Source organism: Melospiza georgiana, chromosome 26, assembly GCF_028018845.1.
Source record: "Melospiza georgiana isolate bMelGeo1 chromosome 26, bMelGeo1.pri, whole genome shotgun sequence".
Taxonomy (NCBI): Eukaryota; Metazoa; Chordata; class Aves; order Passeriformes; family Passerellidae; genus Melospiza; species Melospiza georgiana.
The window spans coordinates 5,060,078-5,073,754 of NC_080455.1; the positions used below are offsets into that span (position 1 = coordinate 5,060,078).

At 53.5% G+C, this 13,677-nt stretch overlaps 1 protein-coding gene and 1 non-coding gene across 3 annotated transcripts; one reads left to right on the plus strand and one right to left on the minus strand.

The window, feature by feature from the left end:
* Positions 1-237: 237 nt before the first annotated feature.
* TMEM259 (transmembrane protein 259) lies at positions 238-13,162 on the minus strand. 2 transcript variants are annotated; one of them, XM_058040965.1, is made up of 11 exons: positions 12,575-13,162; positions 10,316-10,582; positions 9,941-10,052; positions 6,698-6,808; positions 5,715-5,837; positions 5,294-5,394; positions 4,392-4,449; positions 4,011-4,094; positions 3,486-3,618; positions 3,054-3,153; positions 238-2,458 (listed from the first exon to the last, which is right to left on the minus strand). In XM_058040965.1, exons 1-11 carry the CDS (start codon positions 12,797-12,799, stop codon positions 1,664-1,666), a joined length of 2,109 nt encoding a protein of 702 aa, XP_057896948.1. In that variant the 5' UTR covers positions 12,800-13,162; the 3' UTR covers positions 238-1,663. The 2 variants fall into 2 exon arrangements, with proteins under 2 accessions (XP_057896948.1, XP_057896947.1); XM_058040964.1 differs by having other exon boundaries at positions 9,887-10,052.
* A 338-nt stretch (positions 13,163-13,500) lies between these two features.
* LOC131093792 (U6 spliceosomal RNA) lies at positions 13,501-13,607 on the plus strand. The gene has a single exon (XR_009115616.1). It is a non-coding gene; the product is annotated as a U6 spliceosomal RNA (small nuclear RNA).
* Positions 13,608-13,677: the final 70 nt, after the last annotated feature.

Here is a 13,677-nt window from a genome sequence, read left to right on the forward strand (position 1 = left end):
CTGCCCCTGCACCCTGCAAGGGGACAGATGGTGACACCCCAGGACAGCAGGAGGCACCCCCAGGACTCCCACACATCAGCCCAGCACAGCCGTGGGCAGCACATGGGGCAGCGCTGCAGGAGCTGTTAAGAGATAATATTTATTATTATATACAAACACATTTTGTACATTAAATAGAATGAACTCTACTTTTCATTCATCAAATCATTTGGTTTGGTGTCCCCCCCTTCCCCTCCCACCCACTCCTCTGAAAAGCCCATCATGGTCATGCCTGGCACTCCAGTTGGCCACAAGGTTCCTTCTCAGGAGTGAGGGCAGCAGCAAGATTTGACCTGCTGGTCACAGCAGGGTCCCCCCTGCCCTGGAACAGCACCAAGGCTGCTCCAGGTGAAAAAGGAAAAAAACAAAAAGGGGGCACCCAGGTGGGAAAGGCAGAGGGGTGAGGAGGGGGCTCTGAGCCCCCTGTGTTGATAAGGTAACACTGAAACGCACGGAGCCCCCCGAGGGGAGGGACTCCAGACACTGCTCAGCCACAGGGGAAAAACACTGAACTCAGGGACATCTGTGCAGGGACCCAGCTGTCCCCAAGAGAGCTGAGTGCCCACATGTCACCTCCTGTCCCTGCCCTGTCCCACCACGGTTCTCCCAGAGCTTCATCCTGCCTCACTCTGCTGCACCTCCCTGCACAAAGCCTGGCATGGATCTGGCCCCTCTGGAACACAGGCAGCACCCCCAGCTCAGCCTCCTGGGACAGGTCAGGCTCTGCCAGCCTCACCTCCACTGCCAGGGAAACGTGGCAAAACCAGCTGAAATGCCTTGGCTTTTTAGTGTTTTGGTTCTCTGCTATATCAGCTCATGCAAAAATCCAGGCATGAGGAGCCGCTGTCTCCTCTGGGATGGGGCTGATCCTAAACACAGACGTGTCCCCCAGGAGGGAACAAGGCACTGGAAAGCAGCTGCTTCAGCCAGAGCAGAGCTGTGCAGGATGGACAGAGCTGCTGCCCTCACTGACCCCACTGCAGCACTCATGGCTCCTGGGATGGCAGCTCCCACCTGCACACAGCACCTTCCACCTCCCAACCCACCCACCAAGGGAAGTTTAAGGACAGAAAAAAGGGATCTGAACTGCAGCTTTCTGCTTTGGTTGTGCCCTAGCCTGGGCAGACTTTGTGCCTGGGGAAGGTAAGAGCTCCTCCTCCCCTCAGGAGCAGGAAAGGTGATCAGGAATCACCTCTGTGGTTCTCCCACAGGGGCTGGACACTCTGTTCTATCCACTCCTACTCTAACCACAAAGCTGCCATGCCTGTGGCCTGTCCCAGGCCAGCTCCCACCTGGGATCAGCACCTGGACTGCAAACACAGCTGCAGGAGCAAAGCCAGGGACTGGGGGACAAGGAAAAGCCAGGGCACAAGCTGGGCAGGGTGGGAACAGGTAGCTGGCTCACCTGTGGCCTCAGAGGAGCCAGGGGACCAAAACCCCCCATCCTTCCCACAGCCCCCCAGTGCCTTTCCTAGGGGAGGGAGGTCACAGCAGCCCTGCTCTGTCCCAGCTGCTTCGGCTCTGCTCAGAGGGATCCATGGGTTAAGGATGATGGTGAAGTGAGAAATAGTAACAAACAAAATCCAAATGTCTTCCTGGCAGTCCAGAGTGACAGCAACGGGGCTCAGGACAGGTTCCTGGAGCTTGGCTCTGAGCTGGGCGTTCTCTCTGCTGGTGCTGGGCAGGGGCTGCTCTCCCCCCGGTCCTCCAAACCTCTGTCCTGGTCACTGTCCCCCCCCGAGGCTGGCAGGGGCTCTGCCACACCGCTGCTGCCCGTGCAGTTTTTACCACTGGGTTTTGCTCGGCTGTTTGAGCCCTCCAGAGCCTCAGTCTGCTTGGGAAGGGAGGGACTGGAGACCACCCCCTCCTGCAGCGGGGCAGCCCCAGCAGCGGGGGAAGCATCTGCTGCAGCCACCACGGACGTTGAGGTGACCTCGATGGTGATGGAGCCCACGGCCGTCTCGGGGCGCTCGCTGCTGACCCTGATGCGAGCCACCAAGCCCGAGCCCGCGGCCGCCTCCGGAGGGGTCCCGTTGGCCACGGCCTCGTGCACCACGGCGGGCTCCAGCAGGCTGCTGCTCAGGTCAGACAGGAACGAGGCCTCCGTGACGATGGCAGCCGTCTCTGCCACCCAGTTGAGGTCGCTGCCCACGGCGGCGGCGGCGGCGATGACGCTGGAGGCCTCGCCGGGGCTCAGGGCGGCCGGAGCGCCGCCCTCGCCGAGGGAACCGGGGGCCAGCGGGGCCCGGCGGGGCCCGGCCTCCACCGGGGCAGCCGTGGTGTTGTTGTTGAGGTTGTCCTGCAGCGTGGTCTGGGTGCCCTGCCCGACCTGCTGGTTCTGCAGCAGCATCTCCTGGATGCGGATCTGCTGCAGGATGGCTGGCAGCTCGTAGTGGTGGAAGAAGTAAATCATCGAGTGCTGGCGGAGGAAAGGGAAAGGTGTCACAGGCCACCACGTCTCAAGCAAACCAAACTTCTCCTGAAGAATCCTGCTGCTCTGACACTAGCAAGTCTGAAAAGATTTATCCCTTCCACTATGACTACTGCAAGCTGCTTTATAATTTCTCTCCGAAGACAGGCACAGTCTGTCTCTTTCCTTTCAACCCCTCTTTGCTTTCAAAGGCTGGGAAAAGCAGGGTGACAGCATTCCTCTGGCCCATCCTCTATTCCCTGTCCCCACCCTGCAGCAGGTCAACAACTAAATTCACCCGACAAATATGCTTGATACAGGATATCAGTCACAAGCTTGGAGCTGATCCCACCAGCATTCCTCACTGCACAGACCCAAAGAGCTCCTCTGCAAGGCAGACCCTCCCCAGGATTTATTCCAGAAGGACAGAAATCCTCTCCCAACAGCCCTGTGGCATCAGCTTATTGTCAGACCCATGGCAGCAATCCAAACATCCACAGCCTCATTCTGCTGCTCCATTTCCAAACCAGAAATAAGGATCCTTCCCTCCAACCCAGCTTGAGAGGAAGTTTGACAAAGGTGCAGCAGCCCTGCAGGGACTCACCTGGATGAAGAGCCAGGAGGTGACAAGTGCCAGGCTGCTGTACTGCCCGTTGAAGCGGTAGTGGTAGGCATAGAAGGCAAAGTGGTACAAGTAGAAGAATCTGGACAAGAAAGCAAGAAAAATCAGGGAAAATGAGAGTTCCCTTCTACTCCCAACAGCAGCCTGAGCTGAGGCACCTCACAAGGAGTGACACAAACTCATTAACAGATAATTAGAGTACGAATAGGACAAAACAAGAGGCTGGGGAAGACCAAGGTGATTGCAAGACCCAAATCCAAACTGGAAAAATTTCACTTTGGACCCTGTGATGTGTGGGGCAGCCACACAAATAAAACCCTTAGGAGTGGAGGCTGCTGTGCCTGGGATGCTGGGAAGGATCAGAGCAGCTGGGGGAGGACAGGCAGAGGGAATGTGGCCACAGGCAGCCCTCACCTGAGCCAGTGCCTCTTGCTGGTGTTGGTGTGGCAGCAGATGGCATCGTACTGGTCCGCCAGCCACACGATGAGGATGATGTAGAAAGCAGTTGTGGTGTCATTGAAGAACTCAGACATTATGGCCTCCATACCTGGGGACAGAGGGGACATCAGCTACAGCCAAGAATGCTCTGCCTGCCATGTCCCACAGATCAGCTGCTTTCTGCAGTGCAGGTTTTGGGAAGTTTTGCTGCTTTTTAAATTAAAATTGTACAAATGCAAAGTGGCCACACAGTGCAAGTCTGCAACGAGCTCCAGGGACAGACAAAGCTTTGGATTCTGGGATTTCCCAACAAACTGCTGCTTTTCCAGGGGACCCAGAAGGACAATGGAGCTCACTGTGCCATCAAATTCCAGAGCCTTCTGCCTTGTGATGAGCAGCCACAGTAACTACCTGCTGTGGCCAGCTGGGAACAGGGAATTAGACTTCCCACAGATCCCAGAGGGACATGCTGCAGACACAAGCAGTGAAGCAAGTCCTTACCGACCAGAGCCAGGATGACAGTGAGGAGTGGAGCAGCAGGGAATGCAATGGTCATGTTCATCTCCAGCATCTGCAACAGGTCAACTGCAAGAGGAAAAACAGGCTGAGGCATGGAGAGGGCCACAGAACCCTCCACCCCACAGTGCAGCCACATCCTCTCTCCCCACCCAATGCTTCTCAGGACAGAGAATAAGCTCTGGCAAGTGCAGTGAATGGGAGCAGAAGGATGTACTCCCTGTGCACCTACAGGCAGGACCCTTCTAAACTGGAACTAATGATCCTCAAGGTCCTTCCAACCCAAACCTGCTGTGACTCTACAACACCCCGTGCTGCAGCAGGCACAGTGCCCAGCACAACCCAAACCCTTCAGCCAGTCCTTACCAATGAAGACAAAGATCTGATGGTGTGAGTAGCGCAGCAGCATGGAGACAGAGAGAGTCTGCAAGAGGAGAGAGGAGGGGAGGCAGATTAGAGCCCCACAGGTGCAGGGAGTCGCTCGGAATCGCAGTGCGGCACAGACCCAGGCGAGCCTGGGCTTGCACATCCCACGTTCATTAGCTGGAGCTGTGCAGAGCCATTTCCCAAAGAGTAATTAGGGCTTCACAAACAGCAATTAATCTCTGTGCTGCTGCAGGGGAACAGACAGTAAGGGATTTGTTTGTAAAGGGACCAAGCCTGAATGTTTGCGCTGGGGCCACACCAACCCGCGGAGCTGGGAGCGGGGATTTTCCCGTGCTCCGTCCCGCTCCTCCCTGCACTCAGCTCCTCCTCAGTGCCCACAGTGGGACTGTGCACAGACCTGCCCCATGGGTGGGACAGCCACACACAAAGAGAGTCACCCACAGCCACCCAAGACAACAAACACCAGGTATTTATGGCTTGGGATCTTGTCTGATGTGTATCTGAAAACATCTCGTCTCACACATCATCATTTGGTTTATCTTGATCACTCCTGGCAAATCAGTCTGGGCTGCTCTTAAAAGACAAATGTCTGCACCCTGTACTGACAGCTGGAGTGTTTTAAGGACACTTAGAAATTAACAGCAGCTCCCTTTTCACAACAAAAACAACACAGCATTTTAGGTCAGCTCTATTGCTCATTCCACTGGTGGACTTCAGGAACTTTAAAAAAAACCCCAAACAGACAAAAACATGCCCCAGAGCAGGGCCTCATCCTCCACCAACTACACTTTGGTGATACAGCAGAGCTCTTGTCTGCTTTTAATCACTCAGTGCCCAGCACCAGGCTGAGGCCAGGCACTGCCCAGCTCCCAGGGACTTACAAAGATGACCATGATGACAAAGGCTGCCAGGTAGGATGTCCTGGCCATCCACATGCTGACAAAACGATAATGCTCCCCAGACACCACGTTGCGAAGGAAACCTGGAGAAAAAGCACAAACACGAGCTCAGTGTGATTAAACCACAGACTAAGAACCAAGTTCCAGTGCTTGCTGAAGAAACAGGATTTGGAGCAAATCCTCAGGGCAGCACTCATTGTCATGCAGGGCAGTGAGGTGGGAGGAAATCACGTTTCCAGACACCTCTCCCCTCCTGCCTCTCTCGTTTTGTCCTTGACAATAACACAGGGAGCTGCTCCCTGCATTACAGATTAATCAATAGTCAGAAGATGATAGTCAGGCATCCACAGAACACACACCCACTGCTCCAAGCAGCCTCTGCTGAGACTGCTCCAGGCCTTACCTTTGTTTTCCTCGTTTTCAGCTAAAGCTTTGACACTGGACATCAGGATATCATCATAACCCAGGAACTCGTCCAGCAGCAGGCGGCTGAACCTGTCCCCAAAGCACTGATCCCTCGTAGGATCTAGAGAGAAAACAAAAAACCTTCCACACTGTGCACACCTGGAGCCACAAAGGGACAAGGTGAGGGATACTTGTGCCTCCAGAGCTGTGTCAGTATGTGGATCTGGGGCAGTAAAACCAAACTTGGGAGGACTGGGAGGGAAAATCTCACCCGCCTGACAGATTCAGCCACACTGAAGTGCAAATGGCAGTCAGGACTTAAGGACTGTCAGGGATGTCACACTCTGTGCTGGCACAGACACAAAGGGAATTTGCCCTCTAGGCTTGGCCTATCTCTGGGGCTCATCCTGACTGCTCATTACTGCACAGGAAAGCTGCTTAACCCCCATCCAGCTCTGCTTCAGCTTGAGTGGGAGGCAGTGATGAGCTCCTCTCTGCTGCACTAACAGCTACAGAGGTTCAGGATGAGGATGTGTTCCTGACTTGGACAGGTTTTAACAGAGCAAATGCCAGGAGAGGAGACCACTGGTTGGGGAAATGACCTGCTGCTGCTCACAGGGGCACAGCAGCACACACAGAGTGACAGATCTGTGAGCGTGTCCCCAGCTCCTGCACAGCTGCTCTGGCCACCAGGCTCTAATTCTGCTGCTCAGAACTTCAGTGCCTTCTGCCAGGGAGAGAGCTCTTCCCTGCTCCATGTGGGAAAACTCTGCTGGGCATGACATCAGGGTTCACTGAACCAGGCTCCACCATTTCAGAAAGCTCCTTTGAAAAGCTGTGACCTACTAAAGGCAGACAGGCTGCACAATGCAGCTCTCCTGCGTGGGAAGCGAGCACCATCAGCTTCAGGAAGAGTTCCCTGAGATGGTGTGGAGGTCTCTGCACTGCAGGTACCCAGCCCTGAAGATGCCTCCCACTCACCCAGGGTCACCACCATGACGGGGATGCTGAGGCGCTGCCGGGTGCTCTGGGACAGGCGCAGGAATCCGTATTCCAGAGAGTATTCCACAATGTACTCCTCCTGTGGCCACACTGGGGGACAGACACAGGGAGACAGACTCAATACCCACATCTGCAGACAGCCAGCACAAAAAAAAAAACCCTCCCTCCCTCCCATCATGTTCTTGAAAAGGGAATTAGGGTTGCAAGGTGCAGGAAGCCGTATTCCAGAGAGTATTCCACAATGTACTCCTCCTGTGGCCACACTGGGGGACAGACACAGGGAGACAGACTCAATACCCACATCTGCAAACAGCCGCACAAAAAAAACCCAAAAAACCTCCCTCCCATCATGTTCTTGAAAAGGGAATTAGGGTTGCAAGGTGCAGGAAGCCATATTCCAGAGTATTCCACAATGTACTCCTCCTGTGACCACACTGGGAGACACAGGGAGACAGACTCAATACCCACATCTGCAGACAGCCAGCACAAAAAAACCCCAAAAAAACAAAAAAAACCCCTCCCTCCCATCATGTTCTTGAAAAGGGAATTAGGGTTGCAAGGTGCAGGAAGCCGTATTCCAGAGAGTATTCCACAATGTACTCCTCCTGTGGCCACACTGGGAGAGACACAGGGAGACAGACTCAATACCCACATCTGCAAACAGCCAGCACAAAAAAAACCAAAAAACCCTCCCTCCCATCATGTTCTTGAAAAGGGAATTAGGGTTGCAAGGTGCAGGAAGCCGTATTCCAGAGAGTATTCTACAATGTACTCCTCCTGTGGCCACACTGGGGGAGAGACACAGGGAGACTCAACACCATCTGCAAGCAGCCAGCACGAAAAACAGCCCCTCTGGGTTCCCTCCCCTCCCTCCCATCACATTCTTGAAAAGGGAACTGGTTGCAAGGTGCAGGAAGCTGTATTCCAGAGAGTATTCCACAATGTTCTCTTCCTGTGGCCACACTGGGAGAGAGACACAGGGATACTCCACACCCACATCTACAAACAGACATGAAGAAACAGCCCCTCTGGGTTCCTTCCCTCCCTCCCATCATGTTCTTGGAAAGGGAATTGGTATTCCATAGAGTGTTCCACAATGTACTCCTCCTGTGGCCACACTGGGGGAGAGATACAGGAGACTCAACACCCACACCTGCAAACAGCCAGCATGAAAATCAGCTCCTCTGGGTTCCCTCTTTCCCTCCCATCATGTTCTTGAAAAGGGAACTGGTTGTAAATGTGGGCTCTAGGCTTCCCTCAACCAATTAAACATCAATCAATACAAATTCTCTGGAATTACAGCCCTTGACATTAGTCCTTAATGTGGGACTTCTGGGAAAGCTTCAGGGCAGCAGCTCCAACACTTGCCCACATCTTTGCCTGGCAAGCCCAGAGCCACTGGTTCTTGCTTTGCTCAATTTCTGCTTTCCATGTTGTTTGGGAAGCAGCAGGAAAATCCACTTTACACCTGCTGAACACCAAGTAAATGCTCCAGAGGCAAGAGCCCAGCACTTCCCAGGGGACTGAGGTCACTGCTGCAATTACATGTCAGAAATGAAGGCAGCAGCAATTACAGCTTTCCCAAAAACTGGTGGGGCCTGAAGTTTCTCTGCTTTGGTTTTTGTTTTTATTTCAAGAAAGCTTCCAAAGAGATGCTTTTTTGCTACATCATCTCTGAAAGGACAAAACCTCCTGCTAAGCCAGAGCCAAGCAATTTAATCCCTGCTCTTTCAGCCTGCCAGGGTGGATCTCCAGGAGGGGGAGGCAGCTGTCAGGCAGATCCCAGCACCACCCACAGTGACAGTTAAAGGGAACTGAACAGACACACACCTGACCCAGCACTGACAGAGATCTCCTGATCCCCTTATTGGCCAGCAAACACAAGCTGGGCTGTTTGGTTTGTCTTTTGTTTCCATTATAAACAGTTAAAAGCTCAAAAGGAAATCAAGGGTTTAAATATCAACAAACAATTACTTCCTTTGTAGAATAAAATATTTTTTTCATGGTAAAATATTCTGACTAAAAATAAAATTTGGTGCGCTGAGAAAACTGAAAGCTTGGAAAAAAAAATATTAAAATCAGGTATTTGGGACTGAATTAAAGATGTGAATTTTGTAACTAATCTGGGAAACAGCCTGTTCTCTTCCTCTCCTTTTCTGGATGGTTTCCAACCAGGCATTCAACAAAACAAGGGACTTCCCACCAGTGCCCCAGCCCAGCACAACGTGACTCTCCTCAGAACCCAGGCACCAGCAATAAAGGTCCTGCACCAAAAACATTTACTGCTCTCTGGTCTTAATGACCTTTAATTCAGGACTAATGAGCTCTGGATGAGCATCAAGCAAATCCACTGCAAGGCCAAGGAAGAAGACTTCAGTCTCATCCTCCTCCACAGCCACAACCCCAGTTTGTCTGCAGAGCAAAGAATTCCAGCATTCATAGGGACAACATTGTGGTGAAAGAGGCCAACTTCTTGCAAATTTTGTGAAAAAAAACCCCCAAAGAATCCAAATCCACATCTCTATTTTAAGATAAATATTCCTTAGTAGATTTCCTGCCTTAACCACTAGAAAAAGAAGTTTTTCCACACTGGAATTCCATTTTAAATAATACAAAGCTACTAAATCTGCCTCTGGAATTTACAAGTGCTGAGCAGCTTAGGTCAGGCAGGAAAAGGGAGGGATAAGGCCAGGGAACATCCGAGTGGAACAGCAGTGCTGTATTGCAATCCACCAAAACCCGCTGGGTGGCTTTTGGGATTAATTAATTGTAGCAAATTGGCTGCTCCAAGTGCTGGTGTTGGCTCAGCACCCAGAACACAGCCCAAACCCTGCTCATGTCACTGTCAGGAGATCCCTGTGGATTGCAGGGGACAGTGAATGGACCAGAACAGGAGGTTCAGGCTCATCTGAGATAGCACAGGAACCTGCCAGGCCAAGAGCTTGATTCACCTGTAGTTGATCTGAAACCTCTTGGCCTGGCAAATTTTCTAACCCAGCCTCAGAGCACAGGTTGATGTGGGGCTGCTGTTAGTACTGACAGGATTATCCCCAAGTAAACATTTAAGGTCACCGTGCAGGTGCCCCAAGGAGCCAGGAGGGGACGTGTGGGGAGGAGGATGATGATGGGAGGAAGGAGGAGCACGGGTAGCAGTGAAGGTGTGATTACCTGCTCGGGCTAGCATCTCAAACTCGGACACAGTCTCCCGCAGAGGCTGCATACCTTTAGTGGCCGTGTCACTAAACGAGAACTCCTGGCTGTCGTTGTGGGGCAGCTCAGTGCTGCTCACCCGGGATGGCTTGAGGAACACCTTGGGCTCGATATCCAGCTCAAACTGTTGGAAAACCAGAGCAGGGAAAGCCTCATCAGCAGCTATTTACTGTACCTCTCACCTGCCATGCTCTGTCAATGCACACAAAGGCTTATCCCCCTCAAAAAGGACATTTTCTGTGGTTTCCTTTCTGTGTTAAACCATCAGAGGCCACTCAGGAACAGCCTTTGTTCCCAGGAGAACAAGAGATCACACACAGACCTCACTTCCAACCAAGACTTCTCCCCAGCCCATCACCCAGACTCCCCTCTCCACCACACCCTTACCTTGATGGAGCTGTTTTCAAACATATCCACGGACATTTCTTCCTCCTCCTCCTCCTCTTCCTCAGTGGTGGACTCCACCACCATTCCTGGGAACTTCTCCACGCCACAGAACTGCAGGAAGATGGGGGCCCGGCTGGAGTTGCGCTGGATCTCCACCCTCAGGATGCCATCGCGGGGCCACTTATCCCGCACGTGCTCCAGGCAGTTGATGGGAGAGCGGGAGAAGGCGATGTGGATGTAGGCCAGGATGAAGAGCACAAAGAGAGCCTAAAGGGCAGGAGACAAGACAGATCCCCCCGTTATCATCAGCACTTCTCTGCCTGTGAAACACCAGAATAACCTGGGGGAGTGGACGAGAGCTTTGATGCTTCTCCGAATCAACAAAGCAGCAGCCAGACCTTGGCAATCCAGCGAGGAACACACCAAAAGCATCAGAAACCAACTGTTCCTGCTCATGAGAGCTGACAGTGTCAGCCTTCTGAAAGCACCAAAGGCATCAGGAATCAACTGTTCCTGCTCATGAGAGCTGACAGTGACAGCCTTCTGAAAGCTCAGGTCCCGCATCCAACAGTTGTTGTCGCAGACATCTTTTCATGAAAAATCTTTTCTTTAAGATTTTTCTTCCTGAGAAGCTGAGAAGCTTCAGGAACAAAATGTAAACATTGATTATCTGCTGCTGTGGAATGCAACGGGTGGATCTGTAATTAGTATCATGTGCTTGTTTGTAATTAATGGCCAACCACAGCACAGCTGGCTTGGACAGAGAGAATCCGAGACAGAGCCTTTGTTATCATTCTTGCTGATTCTATTCTTAACTAAGCCTTGTAATGAAACCTTTTCTTCTATTCTTTTAGTTTTAATGTAATATATATCATAAAAAAATAAATCAAGCCTTCTGAAACATGGAGTCAGATCCTCATCTCTTCCCTCATCCCAAGACCCCTGTGAAGACCCTCACAAACAGTGTCCCCAAAACCCACCACACACAGCACCAGGGTGGGATGGGGACACTGAAGGAAATGGAAACACGTCTCTGCCTTCCAACCCTTCCCTCCTCAGCACAAAGAGTTTCCTGCTGAAACCTAGAGAGGCCTGCCCAGCTTTGTAAAGGCAGAATAAAGAAAATTCCAAGCAAACCAACCCAACCTTGGGCAGCATGACCCAAACCCAGATCTGCTGTCCCAAAGAACAGGAGGCTGAGCTGGGCCCCGAGGCCGTGCACAGAGCACCACAGCTCCCTGTCCTGCCTCCATGCCAGGAACAGCCATAAACCACAGCAAAGCAGGGTGGAATAAAAAATATTGTTCCCTGGAGTGAGCAGAGACGTCCAAAGTTCAGAGCTGTGAGCACAGCTGGCACTGCTGAGCTCAGAGCCCTTCCCAACCACCCTGCTCTGCTCTGCTCTGTCCTCATCAGCCCCGCCGTCCTGACCTATTTGTGATGAACAAACAGCCTGGTAAACATCACTCTGCAGAGGAGCTGCACATGTGAGGGAAGGCAAAACACAGCCACCTCCCTGGCTGCAGGAGCCACAGAAGGGCCTGGGGTAATTGCAGGGCTAGGGATGGGAATGTGGGTTCCTGCTGCCCCCTGACCCTGCAGGCTGCTCTGCACAGAGCCCTGAGGAAGTTCTTCCTTCTCTGGGAGGAGCTGGGATCAGAGGCACAAGCACAACAAACTGCTCCCAGCCACTCTGCCTGACCACTGCACCGTTAGCACCAGCCCTGTCCCAGCCGGGATGCAGATGGACAAATGGGAGAGATAACAGGGATGTGAAAAACCCAAACATCTCCTGAAAGGGTAGGAAACCCGTCTGTACAGCATGAGACAAGCTGTGCTCAATGTTTTCTTGCTGAAACCTAGAGGAGTGTGCTGCTGTGGCCTGGCAAGCTGCTCTCTCCCCTTCTCCTTTCTCTGATTTCCCACCCTGAAAGCTGTGGAGCAGGAAGATAAGACTCCAGCAAAACAATCCAGTAGGGCATGTGGGAAATGTATCCAAAAAGTGCCATTGCTAGGAAACAGAAAATGAAAGCAGCCTGGCTGCCCAGCAAGCTGGCTCAGCAATTTCTTTTTGATTTGCAGATCTGGAAGAGCGCCAGAGTGCAGGGAACACCGGGACCACCACGGAGATCAATGTCTCCCTCACAGGAGGAGCCCACGAGCTCCGGGGACAGCTCGGTGTGCATGGGCCAAACACAGCTGGCTCGACTTTTGGTGTTTTTGATGAAACTCCTGCCCTCAGCAGGAGCCGCCCCTCACCTTGAGAAGAACGAAGAACTCGAAGACGCGGCGGAAGGAGGGAGGGAAGAGGCGCGCGTAGGTCACTGCCATCTTGAAGAACAGCGCGTGGAAGAGGCGGTCCCGCACGTTGATCAGGGGGTTCTGGTTGAGGTTGGGGTTGCGGACGCCGCGGTTGTTGCCGCCGGCGGCCCCGGCGTTGTTGGCCGGGTGGTGGTTGTTGGCGTTCGGCTGGTTCTCGGACATCCTGACGGCGGGGCCGCTGAGGGCTGGGCCTGAAAACGCTGCTGCACCTCCGCGGGCCGGGCTGGGGCCGGGCGGGCGCGGCACCGGCGCTGCCTCCGTCCCCCTCCCCGGCCCCTGCCCGGCGCAGACGCCTCGGGGCGGCGGCGGGTCAGGCCCGACGGGTCAGGCCCGGGTGCTCAGTGGTGCCCGGTAGCTACGCGGATAGGGCAGACACATCAGGGACGTGGCTGCCGGGATGTCCCCGCGGCCATGGGAGTCTCTCCACAGGCCGGGGAGGCGCGGCGGGGCCCGGGAGCGGCGAGCGGCTCAGCTGTCCCGGCGTGGTCCCGTCCCGTCCCTCAGCGCTCCGCCGCCATTTTCCTCCGCCGGCCACGGCGGCTCGTGCGCGTGCGCGCGCACGCGCGCCCAGGGCACGACGGGACGGTGGAGGACACGCTCCGGTCAGGCCACGCCCCCATGCAAATGAGGAGACCTCCCACCATGCACCGCGCGGGGCGGCACCTCCGAGCGGCCGTTTGACCTCAAAAAAGGCAAAAATTTCACCAAAGCGGAAGATTTAGAATAAAAACATTAGGATGCATCGCTTGGGAGAGTGATTATGTGAAGAAAAGTGCAGGGAGTGGAAACAAGACTACCTCGCACTGAGGAGAAAATTGCTGATTATGGAAGCTTTAAATACCGCTGTGGGTACTCCGCAATTCGTGCTCGCTTCGGCAGCACATATACTAAAATTGGAACGATACAGAGAAGATTAGCATGGCCCCTGCGCAAGGATGACACGCAAATTCGTGAAGCGTTCCATATTTTTTCCCGGGTAGCGTCTCGAAGACCCCACCCGGGACGACCCTTTTGTCCCCCCGAGAGCGTTCCAGCCCCCT